The 16,146-nt window shown below is 44.8% G+C and overlaps 1 protein-coding gene across 1 annotated transcript in view; it reads right to left on the bottom strand.

The window, feature by feature from the left end:
- angpt1 (angiopoietin 1) overlaps positions 1–16,146 on the bottom strand; it is a 40,115-nt gene that overhangs the window by 8,551 nt on the left and 15,418 nt on the right. Inside the window, exons 2-7 of the mRNA XM_062487243.1 lie at positions 13,414–13,569; positions 12,747–12,868; positions 11,380–11,612; positions 6,593–6,720; positions 5,542–5,643; positions 3,048–3,214 (exon numbers count right to left, since the gene is read on the bottom strand). Of these exons, the coding sequence (XP_062343227.1) occupies positions 3,048–3,214; positions 5,542–5,643; positions 6,593–6,720; positions 11,380–11,612; positions 12,747–12,868; positions 13,414–13,569 (908 nt within the window). The remainder of the gene's footprint in view (positions 1–3,047; positions 3,215–5,541; positions 5,644–6,592; positions 6,721–11,379; positions 11,613–12,746; positions 12,869–13,413; positions 13,570–16,146) is intronic.

Genomic DNA, 16,146 nt, shown 5'->3' with positions numbered 1-16,146 from the left:
ATGGCTGGTGTTGGGGGTGATTCTCATGAAGCTTTAATACAATTTCCCCTTTGCAACTATTCCCCTTTGGAACTACATTTCTCCCTTTGCAATTATTCCCGTTCTGCTTTCTTTCCTTCTATGTGTGCCTACATTTACTCTCCTTCTCGCTGTCGTCTTTACCCATAGATATCTGTCTCTTTTTCCTCCTTTCTTCCCTCCATCAATCTCTTTCATAATTAAGGTTTGAGGCCTCGTTTAGTGACGTGTACAGTAAATGTTGATAAATGAGTGTGATGAAAGAAATGTGTTGATACTGTGAATATCATCAGGAAACTATTTGTGGGTCAGTGAATTACAGGTTTTTCAACCACCAGCGGCCTCCCAAGACAAACCACTTTGGTCTGTGATGGAGTGTTTTTCTGGATTATTTTGAGGGAGAAAAGACGCTGAGATGAGGGGAACCTCAAACACAACACAGAAAAATAACACTGACGGTTTCACAAGCTATTTACTTAATCATTGTGTACCTCTTTCACTCTCCATTGTGTATTTATATATATATATACATATGTGGTCACAGTGCACTAAGCCCTAAGAGCTCATACTGTAAATACAGAACTTGTACAGCATGGAGACAACATGCATGCCTGACACTAGAAGACAGTAGAGCGACAGATAAGGACACAAGAAAAGGGAGAAAAAAGACCCTAAGAGATTACATTCTAAATCATCCTCTGGCTTAATCATTTCTTATTTAGCGGGCTGGACAGAAGCTGAATAAAGTTGTGTTGGCTAGTCTGAAGCATGTATTCTGGGCCTGACAGTGGGAGTAGTCATAAATTTGACAGTCTGTGTACATGATCTAACTACTGGATTAATACATTATTTTTCACTGGTTTTGCGGGAGTAATGTGGGAGTAATTTCCATCAGAAGTTATATTTAGGTTTTACCAAGAAGCTGCTTGGCAGAAAGCAAACATTTCCTGACTGGCAGGCCTCCATGTTGTACATGATAAATGTGGATTAATGCGCAATGCTGAACTTTCATTGCTAGATTACTGATGCAAGAGCCTCAGCTTGTGGTCTTGTTTCTGTGTGTGTGTGAGGGCAAGAGAGACGTGTGGTTGTGTTTATGTGTGTGTTAGCGTCTGACTGTGCATGACTCTACTATTTTCATTTATGCGTCATAATAAATGTGTCTGCCTGTGTTGGAGTAGATTAGAGTATTCCAGTAAGCCCCGCCACCGCCAAAGCCCAAAATAACTTCAAATATAAACACAACACGCTGTATCTACCACTACAATCTCATGCTTGGCACAACAGCAAATGCGAGTTGAAGAACCTGTCGCAGATTGTTTCAAAGTGTAGTATGACTGTGTTGAGGCAGAGCAAGCAGACAACCGGACAGAATTTTACTCAGGTTGTTTGGGGGCCTGAATCCTCGTTTATTTTGGCCCTGAGAAGCAATGTGTGATTATCATACCAGAAGTGTTTGCAAGAACAAATCTATTTCTAGAGATCAGGGTGCTGATTAGATTCCTGCTCTCGTGAACAGAGCAGAGTGGAGCCATCTTCAAAGCCCTCTGAACACTCCAATCAGATGAGGAAAAGTTTACAGTGTGTTTGTGGCACAATTAATGAAGCAATGTGTATGTGTGATTGTGTGTGTGTGTGTGTGTGTGTGTGTGTGTGAGAGAGAGAGAGAGAGAGAGAGAGAGAGAGGGAGTGTGAGAGAGAGAGAGAGAGAGAGAGAGAGAGAGAGAGAGAGAGAGAGAGAGAGAGAGAGAGAGAGAGAGAGAGAGAGAGAGATTTTCTTCATAAGTGCCTGTGCAGTCTAAGTTTAAGCCAGAATCAGTGGTTGAAATATTTATGCATTGAATTTCAAAACACATTGGCTGATCACTCCATATTGTTTTACATATGAAAGACATTGCTGGAGCCGACAGAAACAGACACAGTAAACTCCTAACACTTTAGTACGGAAAAGTCTTAAAGCAAATCCTGTCATCGCATATGATTCAGATTAATTCCCACAAATTCAAAATGACAATCACCTCGGTGCTCCCAGCTATGGCCGAGCACCTGACACCACAATTTTGGACTTTAAAGCGGGAGGTTTTAAAGTGAAAGCTTTTAAGCTATGGCCTCAGTGTCTCCCTTCACTTTGCAGTAAATGGAGGCAATGCCTTTGGAAAACAAACAGTATTCCCGCCGGAGTTGAAAGGAGGACATGTCAAACTAAAGGACCTCCTTATCACAGGGGAGCGTGGATCCAATGGGTTGGCTCAAATTGGAGTAGTCAGACCATCTCCTCTCCAATAGGCGTGATTGCTTTGCAACGTTTAGGAATTTCCAGAAGTTTTTCCAGGCATCTGCCTCAGTTTGAGGAGGCCTGTGTGCTGGACTTAACCCTCTCTAAAGAAAACACCACCACTTCAGGCCCCTCGCACTCAAGGACAAAGTATCCCTTAAAAGGACGTTTTTGGTGTGGATCGCAAATGTAAGCATCGAGGAGAAACCAGAGGAAGAATAATATCAGAGAAACTCTTAGATAGTTAGCAAATTACCTAAAACCATAGTCAATTTCAGCCACACATAATCTATGAACGTCCATGCAAAATCTTAAATGTGTTTGTAATAGGGTGCAAAGATTTATGCTCACAGCTCTGTTGGGTAATATTTTAGTTGTTATAGTATTAGAAAATATGATGTCATTGTTACACTGTGCCTGGCACTACATTACATTACATTTGGCAGACACTTTTATCCAGAGTGACTTACAGTAAGTACAGGGACATTATCCCCGAGGCAAGTAGGGTGAAGTGCCTTGCCCAAGGACACAACGTCATTTTGCACGGCCGGGAATCGAACCAACAACCTTCTGATTAATAGCCGACTCCCTAACCGCACAGCCATCTGACCCACGAAGACAGGTAGAGAGTCTGATAGACTGTTAGAACATGCTTCTGATCCTTGATAACTTGCTGTACTTACTGTAATACGTGCACTATTTGTGTGTTGTTTTGCATAAAAACGACACACAACGTTTTATAAAAAAGAATCACCTGTAGTTGTGTTTCTCTGAGCCGATGTAGAAGCGGTCGTAGAGGGAGAAGGCCTGGTGTCCATCCCAGTCGGTTAGCTCCACCCTCAGGGCGTACTGCCGCTGGCTGGTCAGCAGGAACACGTTCTCGTTCCCCAGCCAGTGCTCAGCAGACACGGAGCCGAACCCCTGCAACACAGGGGGAAGAGGAGGACAGGCCCTGAGTCAAACCAGACTCATTGATATGACTTTTGGTTTGTTGGAAGTGACTGTCACTTCAGATCCCCCATTTTTTTCCCTGAACTGTAGTGCGGAATTCTCCTGTCAAACCGCAACTCTCTTTTCTGGGGTGCTGGTTTCAGTGTTTCGTTGGGAGTGATCAATGATGTTATTAGAATGGATGGGCCAAGCCAATTTGTTGTGAGCGGAGACTGGGCTATTGTGTCTGACATCTCGCTGTGTTCACAGACATGGCGGTATGCCCTGAGAGAAGCTCTGCCTGGCATGAGAAGCTGAGTAGCAGGATTGTATTAAACTACATTACACCCGTGTCATACAGTGGAACGCCCTGGAGGACTGACTGAACAGCCGTACCTGTTTATGAGAGTATAAATGAGGACCAGCTGAACGAAGCACCCACTGCAACCTCTCTTCTCCTCCACCTCCTCCCTCTCCATCTTATACTGCACTTTCCTCTTCTACCCTATCCACCTCTATCCTTTTCTCTTCACTCCATTCCTCTCCTTCCTTTAACTCAGACTCTTTCCCAACACCATTGAGCGAAAGGACAATGGCACAATTGTCTACTCCTCCGGTAACATTTAGACTTCTGCACGGTGTATGCACAAGTATGACTGCATAATCAGAAATGGGATGACATCCCAGCTCTGACTGAACGGGACCGTTCCATTTGAGATGGTCGAAGTAGATGCTCTGGGCGCCTGGAACGTGGGTAGTGGACTCTATTGTGTGTGAATGTGCCCAGTGTGTGTGGTGACTGTTGGAGTGGGAAGAGGCAAAGTAAATACCGGGCATTCCTCTGGGCTGAGACGTGTCCTGCTGTGTGGGTTGAGGATAAAGGCACAGGGAGATAGAGGGAGTGAGGAGAGAGAGAGAGGGAGGGAGATCTAAAGTGAGAGAACACTGGTAGAGAGATGGAGCGACAGCGGGAGAAAGAAAGAGAGAGGGACAGAAAGAGGGAGAAGGAGAGAGAGAAAGAGACTCTAGGTGATGGCTCTTACTCAATGTTCCTGATGTTCTCTCCTTAGATTGGCCTTAGCCCCGGCCACGCCCCTGTGGCTAGGACTGCCCCCAGAGGCCTATAGGCTGAGGGTTTGGAGTGAATCCCCAGTGTTTCTCCCTGACTATTACAGACCATACTGTTCCCTCACAGACAAACCTCTCCGCTACTCATCGGAACCCTGGCTGCAGATGAGTTAAGTATTCGTGACTGTAGTACTTGGCCACCAAATTGTGGGGCAAAGCATGTGAAATATGAAACAAAAAATATGAACATCGACAGGTCTTTTTGTGATACTGTGTCCTCCATACTGACATTGTATGGGAGAATGCACTGTGAATATCAGTAACATACATCCAGTTCTGCTAATGTCATTATAATCATCACAGGGTCATAGGGTCACATCGTTCATGAGGTGGGGTTGTCGAGTCCTCCACTCTCAATCCCCCAACAAAAATGTGAAGAGGCCAGACAATGTTGACTGAAAGATTTAATGATCCTTCAAGTGTAATAAATGCTCGACCACGAGCCCACTGAGACCAACAGCAGGGAAAATGAATCACACAATAAAACACGATCAATCACCTTCAGATTTCTCAAGGAAGGAGGTAGAGGACCAGACGCCAGCACACCAGAGCCCCAGTATGTGTGGGTCTCTCTGCACATGGTCAAAAGGCTCCAGAACCAAGCCTCTCTCCTTGTCTCTTTCTTTCTTTGTCTTCCTCTTTTTTGAGTCCCTTCTTCTTCATTCTCTCTCCCTTTCTCTCTCTGCGCTAACAGGTGCAATAGCTGTGTGCTTCAATAATTGGTTTGTGCATTGGCAGAGTTACGGTTGTGGTGGTCATTTGAAGTTCCTTTTGTTTGAATCTTTTCACAAGTCCAAACTTACCTTTTAATCCCCCCCAAAATGTAATGGTTTATATTAGCTTAGAGTAGGCTAATAGGTAAGAACTGCAGGGAAGAAGGAAAGAGAAGGAGAGGAGGTTAAGGGAAAGGAGAGGACAGGAGAGGACAGAAAGGAACATCTTGAACAGATGTTTCCAGAGATGTAGATGGGCAGATGTTGCTGGTCCTTGAACATCTGGTTGAAGTGTTCCACGAGGTGCGAGTTCGACCAGTCTGGGGTGGAAGAATGCTACGGACCCTCTTTCTTTTCAACATGCTAGACCAATGCCAGGTAACACACCCCATTTGTCATAATCCACCAGTGCAGACATATGTGAACCAGTCTGGCATGGCTTGACCGTCTCGCGTAGATGTGTGTGGGTGTATTTACCATCTTATACTCTTTCCATGTTTTTTGGAAGTCGACACTCCCGTCTTCTCTGCGTTGGATGATAGTCCATCCTCCACCAGCGGTCTCCATGTTACAGTACACCTGGAAACACACACACACACAAATATGTGTTAACAAAAACCCTTTCAATCCAAATGTGCAATAATAGCTTTAGAAGGGATCATGCTTGAGTTCCAGGAGATGTAAACATCCTCAAACATCCTCCATACTTGTCTTTCAGCACTATCTCTGTGAAGACGCCCCCCTCCCACACCCCACTGTCGGGGGATCTGGATGACCACATACCAGTGGACACCTGGGTCCACCCTGGCCCTTAACCCCAGAGCCCTGGCTCTCTTTAAGCTGATAACACAAGTGTATCTTCTCAGGGTTGGGGGTCTTTGTTTGAGGAGTCCCTGGGAGGAGCGGAGGTCTCTCACCTCCACCAGTCGTCCAGCTGAACACACAGCAGACCAGTCTGGGTGTAATTAAGTGAGCAGCCTCGACAGAACAATTCCACGAAACCAGACCCGAGGCGACAAAACCCCCCGCCACCTTAAACTCACCCCTCCACCAACCTCTCTCTCTCTCTTTCTCTCTCTCTCTCTCTCTCTCTCTCTCTCTCTCTCTCTCTCTCTCTCTCTCTCTCTCTCTCTCTTTCTCCCTCTCTCTCTCTTTCTCCCTCTCTCTCTTTCTCCCTCTCTCTCTCTGTCACACACACACACAACCCCACACCCCCTCACCCCCCCCACACCACACACACTTTCCTCTGCCATCAGTCCGGCAGGGCTGTTGAGGTAGGTAACACCTGTTTAGACTCCCCAGCCCCCATCTCATTCTAATGTTTAAACCCTTGTCCCCACCAGGCTGCCAAATGTATTTTGAGCCCTGCTGGTATCTGTCTCTCACAGTCACTGACCACTACTTGTTGTCTAGTAGGTCAACACCTTTTCAAACACAAATGTCCACCGAAACAAGCTCAACGCTTGTCTACCAGTGTTAAAAGGAAGTGCTGTTTGTAGAAAAACACACGCACTCACGTACACAATACCTTTTTGGTCTCCTGGGGGTTGATGTTGATGGTGTAGACTCCGTTCTTGTGGAAGCCCGCCTGGTAGAGGTCGGCACAGTCGCGGAACCTCTTCTCCTCGTCCACACGCTTCGTACTGTTGGGCACCACTGAGGACAAACCCCCACAAGGTGCAGGATGTACATCACTGTATGTCCAACATCAAATAAACTGGCATCCTCTGGTGTTTGTTGAAAAATGTATCCCCTGTCAATTGATCTTTCCTGTCAACACTCTTAAATGGCTGTCTCGTGACTGATTTTAAGTTGATTGTCAGGTGTCTGATGTTAGTTAATCCCTGTCTTCTACAGTGGAATGCCATTTTATACCAAAATACATGACAGCTGTTGCTTCAACCCAAAGTAACCACCTTAATTTAGTTGTAGAGTGGGAGTGAGACAGAAGATGTTGAGAACAGAGGTGTGCTAAATCTGAAGAAGGACTCAGCTACTGTATATGAAACATAATAACTTCTTCTCCATGCAATTTAATGGTCTTGTCTCAATATAGCCAACGAGAAAAAGTATAACTTAATAATAATCACATGGTTCACAATCATTTAAACCACGTCTGTAATCTTTGAAAATGGTCTTGAAATAACGTGTTCATTGAAATAAATAGCGATTGTTGTCGCTGGAGTTTGAAACCTCGTCATTGTTGACACAATGCTTTCCCAACTTTAAACCCAACCGGGTCCATTTTATCATAATTTCAATCTCCACATCTAGGAGCCAGGCACCATGTCGGAGGCTAGAGGCAAGGCAGAAGCTGGACTGGGACAACTGGATCTCGCTGTGAGTATCCCGTAACTTGAAGATAGCATCAGAGAGAGACTGACTGACAGCCGTTCTTATTAGCAAGAGAGAAGCTGTTCATCTGCTCTCGTGATCTCCTGCTCTTTGACAGAGGAGCCCCTGATGCTGACAAGTCTGGTCATAGAGCCAGCTGGAGAAATATCCATCTGTGGATAATTATGGCGGCAATATTTTGAAACCAAGCAAGGGGGCTGAGGACAAAATACTACAAGCTATAAATTTCAAGTTCCTGTTATAACAAGTGGTTTGTATTTACCCTCCTAGTTCTTGTTATATCTATTGAAATTCCTTTCAGATTTTTTTGTCTTTTCTCCCTCCCTCCCTCCCTCCCTCTCTCTCTCTCTCTCTCTCTCTCTCTCCCTCTCTCTCTCTCTCTCTCTCTCTCTCTCTCTACCTTGGCCCTCTCTCTCTTTTTCTTTCTCCCAAATGAGTGGAACATCTCAGTTTTCACACCACTGTTTTTACTTTTGACATTGTTTACACAGAGGGGATGTCACTGAGAAAGCGAAATGTGTCAGTGATCCTTGAACCTCTCTTTGATCCCCCCCAACTGAGTCCGACACTCGGCGAAGGAAGCCGGCCGCTCATTAGGGCACTTTTTGTCGGCCATTTTGACAAAGTATTGAATGTCACTGACAAGAGTCTCCCGTTGTGACAGGTTGACAGAGTGGGACCCTGTGCTTGTGGAGTCTAACACAACAAAAGACAGCGCTGTCAGGCTACAATTAAAGTGAGGGAGGGAGACACTGTGACGCCTTCAAGCGGTCTAAGGGATCTCTGTCAGAGGGGCTGATTTGGACTCACACTCGGACTTGTTCCACAGTCAGAACAACTTCTCAACAAACCGGGACCAACTGGAGGGAAGACGTTCAGCATAGGGACTGACTGCCATCGGAGCGGCACCCTTGAACAGTGTGAAGGCCGACTCTGCAAATGTTATTTATGTCCCAATATTTATTTACAGACAAATATTTTCTGGTTCAGTGGGGACTCGTATTCAGTAGGGGGTTCATGTGAACAGGACAGAAGGGCTAGGGTGTTTGCATAAATCAGTCTCTGTGCCAAATCAGTGAAAATGGACCCAAAGAGACTGATACAGGGAGTTTAGTCAGACTGTTGCTTGTCCCAGGGCGAGCCAAACGTACCCCAAAGACCATCCAGAAGCCCTGGAGGATTCCCATGGTTCCCTGCGGACCCAGACCATCATGGAAGACCCTTAAGGCACTATACTAAATCTTAATGAATTAACTTAAGACTCTCAAAAGTGGACCAAACTTGACCTTTAGAAACAGCAAATCAAACAGATGCCAGCAAGGTCAAGATAATATTGTCTGGAGATGCTCCAGTGTAGCCTGAGCTTTATAAACAGGCTTCATATGGTCATTGTAGCTTGGCAGGCTATGCCCACTGGTCTATGTCTAACTGTTTGTTATATTTCTCCAGAGAAGACCTCACAATGCAGCACAAAGAGCAAGCAGACAAAATGGCACAGAGTGAGAAAACCTAGTGTTGCTATTCTATGTCATTACAGCATCAGGTTTTGCTCCATCACAGCCTGGCATACACGGTTCAAAACATGGGTATTTTGTGAGTCATAAAAGGGCTTCACTAGAGGCTAAATGATCATTTACTCTGCAGCGCACACTGTACCCACAGCGTGAGCTAAATGCCGAGAATTAAAATAGGATCTCCATTCCCCCAGACAGCAATATCCCGGCTGTAAAAATGATTGATGCCATTCATTAAGAAGGATCATAGAATACTGTAAAACAAATTCATACTTAGCGGCCAAAGATTTTTTGAGGAGCATTCCAATGCTGAGGTCAATTACCGCTAATAACGTGCCTTGGCTCATTGCATTCTACTAAGGTTTTAGGTAATAGTTACAACCTTAAAGGTGAGCTCAGTAAACAGCATCTGGCCACTTAAAAGATGGCTGTACAGGAGTTCATAATCCAGCTGTGGAAAATACATACTTTAGCTACTCTTAACAAAGAGATAATTGTTTTTTTTTTTGCGAGAAACTGTCGTAGTAAATGTTTATTGAGATTTCAAATGATGAACTCCCTGTTCAGAGAAGGCCTATTTTCCCCAACAGTAACTGTCAGTGATGATTTGAATCCCAGCTCCAAAGGAAATGCTACGGTTCAGTTTTCCAAACAGAGGCTAACGCAGGCAGACGCCATCCAATGGCATGAGATGCTAACCCTCCCCAAACAAAAACAAGTATCCGTTTAGAAAACAAACAGTGGAATCTCCTCATCACATACACACACACACACACTCCTCAATCCCCCCACCTAAAACAAAGAAAGAGAAAATGAACCTTGTGGCTGTTAGCTTTTGCTACTATGATGAAGATGGGATAGCTCTGTGCTTGCCGGTCAGTACTAATCAGTGAGACCTCACCTCCGACAGACAGGCTTTCCCTCAGGAGCCATTACAACTTGAATTATTCATCCTGGGGTGAGGAGGGCGACCCCTGGCACCCGGTTGGCCCTCAGAGCCACCTCCAAGGAGAAAGCGACCAACCACAGTGCAGCGGTGGCCATGTTTCATTTCTATCGCTTTTCTTTAAAACAGCCACTAATCATGGCTGAAGGGCTGACAGGCACGTAAAATGGCCGACTAGGCAACAAGATGGTAGTGAAGCTGCCTTTGTGAATTATTTAAACCTGATGACACAGAGTTATTTATTTTGTTGATCAATTAATGACTTTCAAAAGATAAATAATACCACATCATTTTGGATCAGCATCATGGAGTCACTGATTGAAACTCTAAAATTCCTCTAAGCGTAAAAAAGATCTACTGCCAGAACTACGAGAAAGAGAAAACTCAGAAAAGTCGTTGACCTTCTTGGCATGGATCATTAAAGCTAGATAACAATGGGATTAATATAAAGCATGTGTTTATCATGCGCTACACTTTTACTCTAATGTGTCCAGTCACATCCAGTCATGTCTTCTCATGTCCTGCCTGACAGCACCGACAGGCACAGGAAGTGGATGTCTGGCACAGGAAGCAATGCGGGGTCTTGAGGCGTCACAGGAGGAAGCAGCAAACATGCACAGGGGAACCGTTTCCACGACGCCACCAATCCCCAACCTGGACACATGAAGTCTCATGTGACCAATGCGATCTGAGAGCAGACATGGGACCAGGAAGGTTTATTTGGGATGGGGGACGGGGGTTAGGGTCAGGGCTCTGCTGTGGAGAAGGGGGTAATGAGTTCACTGCGTTGGCTAAACCTGAGGGTCGAGTTGCTGTGAGGGTCAAGCAGTGAGTCCAGAGGGGACGGGGGGAGACACGAAGGAAGTCTATTAGTCAAACGGTTGATGTTTCACTAAAGCGTCAACCCCAGCCCATAATATACTGAGGCGTGGTAAGCCATTATGTTAAATAGAGCAACACACTGAGTGACGAGAGTGAGGCTTGAGGTTTGGAGAAGAGGAATCTCTGAAACTGCTCTCTCAGGCGGAGTTTTCAAGGAAAGGAGATTTCCTCGTCTCACAGTATGAAGCATGGTTTATAGAAAAGGGGGCATGACAGCTTCAACGCCAGTAAAACAGGCAAGCGTGTAACGGGGCTGTGACATCACAGGGACTCCTCTCTGGGTGACACACTTCAGTCCATGTGTTGCAGCAGTCGTTACTAACCTAAGATACTGAATAACACAATCTGAACTCTTGCTCTAACGGCAGATGTATTGACTTGGACTCATACAACAAGCTGTGTGTCATTAGTTAGACCCTGTCTTTGGTATGATAAAAACCTCAAAGAACTCCAGATTTTTGGGAGTCAGCTGGCCAAATGACGTTGTGTCCTTGGGTAAGGCACTTCACCCTACTTGCCTCAGGGTGAATGTCCCTGTACTTACTGTAAGTCACTCTGGATAAGATCGTCTGCTAAATGACTAAATGTAAATGCCTTCAGAGTGGTACGCTCCCATACCTCCGTCTTTGGAGCAGAGGTTGAGAAGGTTGTGCACCGTGTCCATCATCTCCTGCTGCTGCCGCTGCAGGGCGCTGCTGTTGCCTGTGGCCCGGCTGAGCTGGGTCTCCAGCTCCCGGATCACCCCGCTCTGCCTGCCCACCAGCACCTGCAGGCTGCCCTTCTCCTCCCTCAGGACGTCCAGCTCCTCACGGTGCCTCGACTCCATCTCCTGCATCTTCTGCTCCAGGAACCTGGGGAGGAGGGTCAAGGGAGAAAGGTGAGGGGGAAAGAAGGAGCGGACGGAGAGTAGGAGAACAGGATCGTCTCTGTTTGCAGATAAAGTCAGAGTACAAAATATACACTACAGTGGTATCCACTCGTCCTTATAGAAATGAGAAAAGACTGTGCCAGGGTGTGTTATGGGAACCTAACTATGTTCTGTGTGTTTATAACATAGCTGACTGTTTATGTCAGCCGGCTTAGTTGCCATGAGATATACACACAAAATAAACATGCTTACATTTCATCATCACTGATTACACATAAGCCATTATATCTGTATCCTATAGGCATGCATTTTACAATTTCTGCCTGAAAGATGATATTGACTGACACAAAAATTCATAATCTGTTCTCAAATTATTCAATTTATTATTTTTAAATATGATGTGATTTCAGAATTGCTCAAGTTTTGGAAATTGTGCTCAGGAATCTCTTTCCACTTTCCTAAAGCACAGCAGTAAAATAAAAGAAAGTATATGTCATTTTGCTCTATTTTCTTTCCTATGAAGCTGTTTTAGTCATATGGATGTTAAGGACATGTACAGCTGTGTGACTGCAGAAGACCAATGGACGCCAGGGACAAAGCTTTTAAACAGATGATTAAAAACAATCCCACTGGTCCAATCAACGTACAGACTACTATGAGAAGCCATCCAAAAGCCATTTTCATTAGATAACATTGCAACATCCTAGGAAAATATAGCCTCATACCGTTTATAATGTTTGACATGAGGGGACCCAGCATCCTGTTACATGGTAAATGACACACTTAACTGAGCTGGTGTGTGGAGGAAGGACAATATGTCCTCAATATTGTGCAGATGTGTGTTGTTGGGGTTACTGGTCTTGCTTGCCTATCCATATAACTATCCTCAACGGAGGCTCCAGTTCGGCATCTATCACTTAGACCTCTCTCCAGCTTTTGCCAACGTAAACCTTGTCCATTGAACGACAAAATCTGCGACAGCCCATTGTTTTATTATCAGTACAACATATATTAAAGTCGGCTGCAGTTAAAATAACTAAAATAGTATGCAAGATTTGGTGTCTGCCAAGAACGTTTTTAACATAAATCTGCAAGTAAGTGTTAGAATTTTTTTTACCCATTTTTTTCATGGAGCTTGCTGATCTCATTGGTCTGGACCATGAGCTCCTTCTCCAGCTTGTTGGTGGAGAGAGAGTTCTCCAGCAGCTGGATCTCCAGCCTGGATGTCTGATTCAGGACCTGCCCCAGGACACACACAGCTCAGTGGTTTCCTCTGTTACAATGGTGATACTTCAATCCAAACAGTGTGGGTCAGAAATATAAGTTCTTGCTTGAAATAATATGAGAGACTGTTTTTTGACACATGATAATACTTGACTGAGGTGCACAGGAAGAGAGTCTACAGAAGTACTGCTCAATAAATGTATTTTTTAACACATCAGCAAAAAGTAATGTCCCCCCCAAAATATCTCCTTTTGTCGCTTTCTCAAGCTCCCAGAGAGAGTTGGAAACACAGACATGTGCACATTACATATAGCGTCTGAGTAGATATTTATTAGGCATCCATATTGTCTTTGGCCTGTAATCCCCCCCCCCACCCCCTTCAGCATTTTATGGGTGGCTTCATGCAGAATAGTTGTTTAAATGGTGCGTGGTACAGATCCTGTGTAGAGGGGGAGGGGATGGCGGTAGATAAATGGGCAATTCATTTGTCATTTCCATGCTGTTTTTAAATTCAAAGGATATCTTTTTATGGTTCATAGAGGAGAGGAGGAGGTATGTACCTGTGTCTCCACGTCCGTCAGCTTGCGTGTCTGCTCTGCTGTCTGGGAGAGGAGGTTGGTGCCCATTTCCAACATGGCCGCCGTGTGGTTGTGGACCGCGCTCTGTTGCAGTTGGGCCATTTCAGTCTTCATGCTCTCCTTAATGTAGTTCTCAATCTAAATGGAAAAAATCACAGAGGAAAAAAAATGGCCACAAAGTCACACAGACAGCAAAATGTCTCATTTGAAAACAAAGACATAAGAACACCTTCAAAATCAATCACTTTTCGGATCCTTTCAAACTATAACACCATCACAGTGTTCCATTGCATGTTAGAGAATATCACTCAGAACAACGATGCTTTATGAATCCAAGACACCTTTATTTAGACATAAATATATATAGATCTCTCACATTCTTCAATCAATACATTCCCTTGTGTACTTTCTTCAAAGTCTTTCTTTTCAGCGTCAGTATGTCATAGTCATCGATTGAGGTGATTTGATGCTTTCCCCAACATTTCAGCAAACACAAAACCTCTCAAGCCCTTGAGTGGAACCACCCAAGTGAAGAATGAGTTTGGAGAAAGATAGGTGGATCCAGATGTAGGTCATTAGTTAAGGAAGGAAAAGACATAGATGGCCAGATATTCACCCAGGCTTATCTTGAAAGCGCTCTTTCATCCTTATCTCCCTACCCAGCGGAGGGATGAGAGGACTGGGGGAGGGCTTGGATCGATTGTTCATGGGGATTAGGCAGCAGGGCCGTCATGGTGTCGAGGCATGGTGTCCAGTCATGGTGTCCTATGGTTTTCATGGTGAGATTCAAACATTAAGTGAACACACTCAATATTTTTCATGAAGAGCTTTTTCCTCTTTTGCTTTTAGTTAACCTGACCCGTAGCATCTGAGTGTATCCAGATGGAATCCAACCCTGGTCTTCCATTTAACCAAGTGGATATCTTTGATCTGAGGTCAATTTTAGGGGTTCACTTGTTTCAATCGGGGCTCCTTCATCGCAAGGCCGGTTCCAAACCACTTCCGCAACATGAGCTCACAGTCTGTTTTCAGAAACACATCGATCCTGTTCCAAACATGCCCGTGTCACCATGTGCACTGCTGGCTGATGCCCTTACTCAGCAAGTGTTCCTGGTGCACAGGCCTTCGTTTGAGCGAACCAGACAGCATACAAGCAGACGTCACCAGCCCAGATCCACTCGCCCGAGTGCGAAGGAAAATATTTTCAGTGCGAGATGCTTAGTGACACCATCACATTCTCTCACTCTGTTTTTCCATCTCTCTGAAGGTACAGATTGTTCCTATTATCACATGAGGGGTTGATGTCCGGGGACGCCCCTGGGAGTACTTGGTCAAAAGGACCTTACATGTGTATCCCCACTGGTATCTACTTGGGCTGTGTGACTCACATCAGAAGATAACAGTCAGGCACGGTGATAGGCAACCCTTTCATTCTCTTGATAGGCTTCAGAGCTGACTGAAAGAATGCTGTGCTTTTGCATTTTGTCACATTTCTTAAACCCTTTTAATGTTTATTATTACAATGAAATGACTGTAATTGATTTATTCACATGAGGACATGATGCAGGTTTATTCAATGGTATTGGCGAATGATACGTTTGGGCTCCATTCAAGTCAATACATTGCAAAACGTAAATGTTGAAATTACATTTCAACGTGGAGACATCAAGGATGAAAAAGACATTTGGTTTGGATACAATGGATGTGACCGCAATGTTTCAAAAACGAAAGAACAAATGTATACTTGGCTGTCATTGCATCTGTTAGGTCCTTCAAGATGATTGAGTGAAAACACATTTTGCATGGCAGTCTTAGGCGCATTTCTAAGACTGGCCATGACAGAGAGACCTGTCAAATAACTTTCCTACAAACATAATGGAAGTTGTTCAACAATTGAATCAACCAGGATGTGAACAGACCATCATAACATAGACATGTCAGAAACGGGGTCCTTTCACTAGCACACTGCGACAGCTTTCTAATGGTTCATCACCAGTATCAGCCAACCGCAGCTGTGATGTCTGTAGTGTACTATCCGTTCTTGGATGCGTTTTCAAAGCTAAACAAAGCGTTGTTTTACTCTCGCTTTCAGATACAATATAACTCCCTGAGCTGGGAAGTACCACAGACTGACATAAGTGTCACTTTCGAGAGAAGCTCCAAAGACTCAGCCCAAGGTGTTGGAAGGAACATGAAGGATTCCCAAACCATAGCGGTCAGAACTCAGATATTCGAGTGGATTGCACTGACTTGTGATAAGGAATATGTTAACATTGTTTGAGTAGATTTTGCCTGAATGGATAACCTCTGGCTCATGTCACATCTTGATAAACAGTTTAAACATATATTCAAAGCTAGCCCTCTCTGAAGCTTATTTGTAGCTTGGAAGTCTTTATGACTGTTTGCTAATCTGCTAGGACGGGGAGGTCAAACAACCTGGCATGGAGGTGAGTTTTCTTAAAGGAGCTGGAGCTGGAGCTGTCGGTGGGCAGTGTTGGGAAAGTTCACTTACATTTACATTTAGTCATTTAGCAGACGCTCTTATCCAGAGCAACTTACAGTAAGTACAGGGACATTCCCCCGAGGCAAGTAGGGTGAAGTGCCTTGCCCAAGGACACAACGTCAGTTGGCATGACCTGGGAATCGAACTGGCAACCTTCGGATTACTAGCCCGACTCCCTCACCGCTCAGCCAACTGACTCCACTTTCTACATG

The sequence above is a fragment of the Osmerus eperlanus genome, chromosome 20 (assembly GCF_963692335.1).
Source record: "Osmerus eperlanus chromosome 20, fOsmEpe2.1, whole genome shotgun sequence".
NCBI lineage: Eukaryota > Metazoa > Chordata > Actinopteri > Osmeriformes > Osmeridae > Osmerus > Osmerus eperlanus.
The sequence above is the reverse complement of the archived record's forward strand: the minus strand, read 5'-3'. Positions and strand labels throughout refer to the sequence as shown.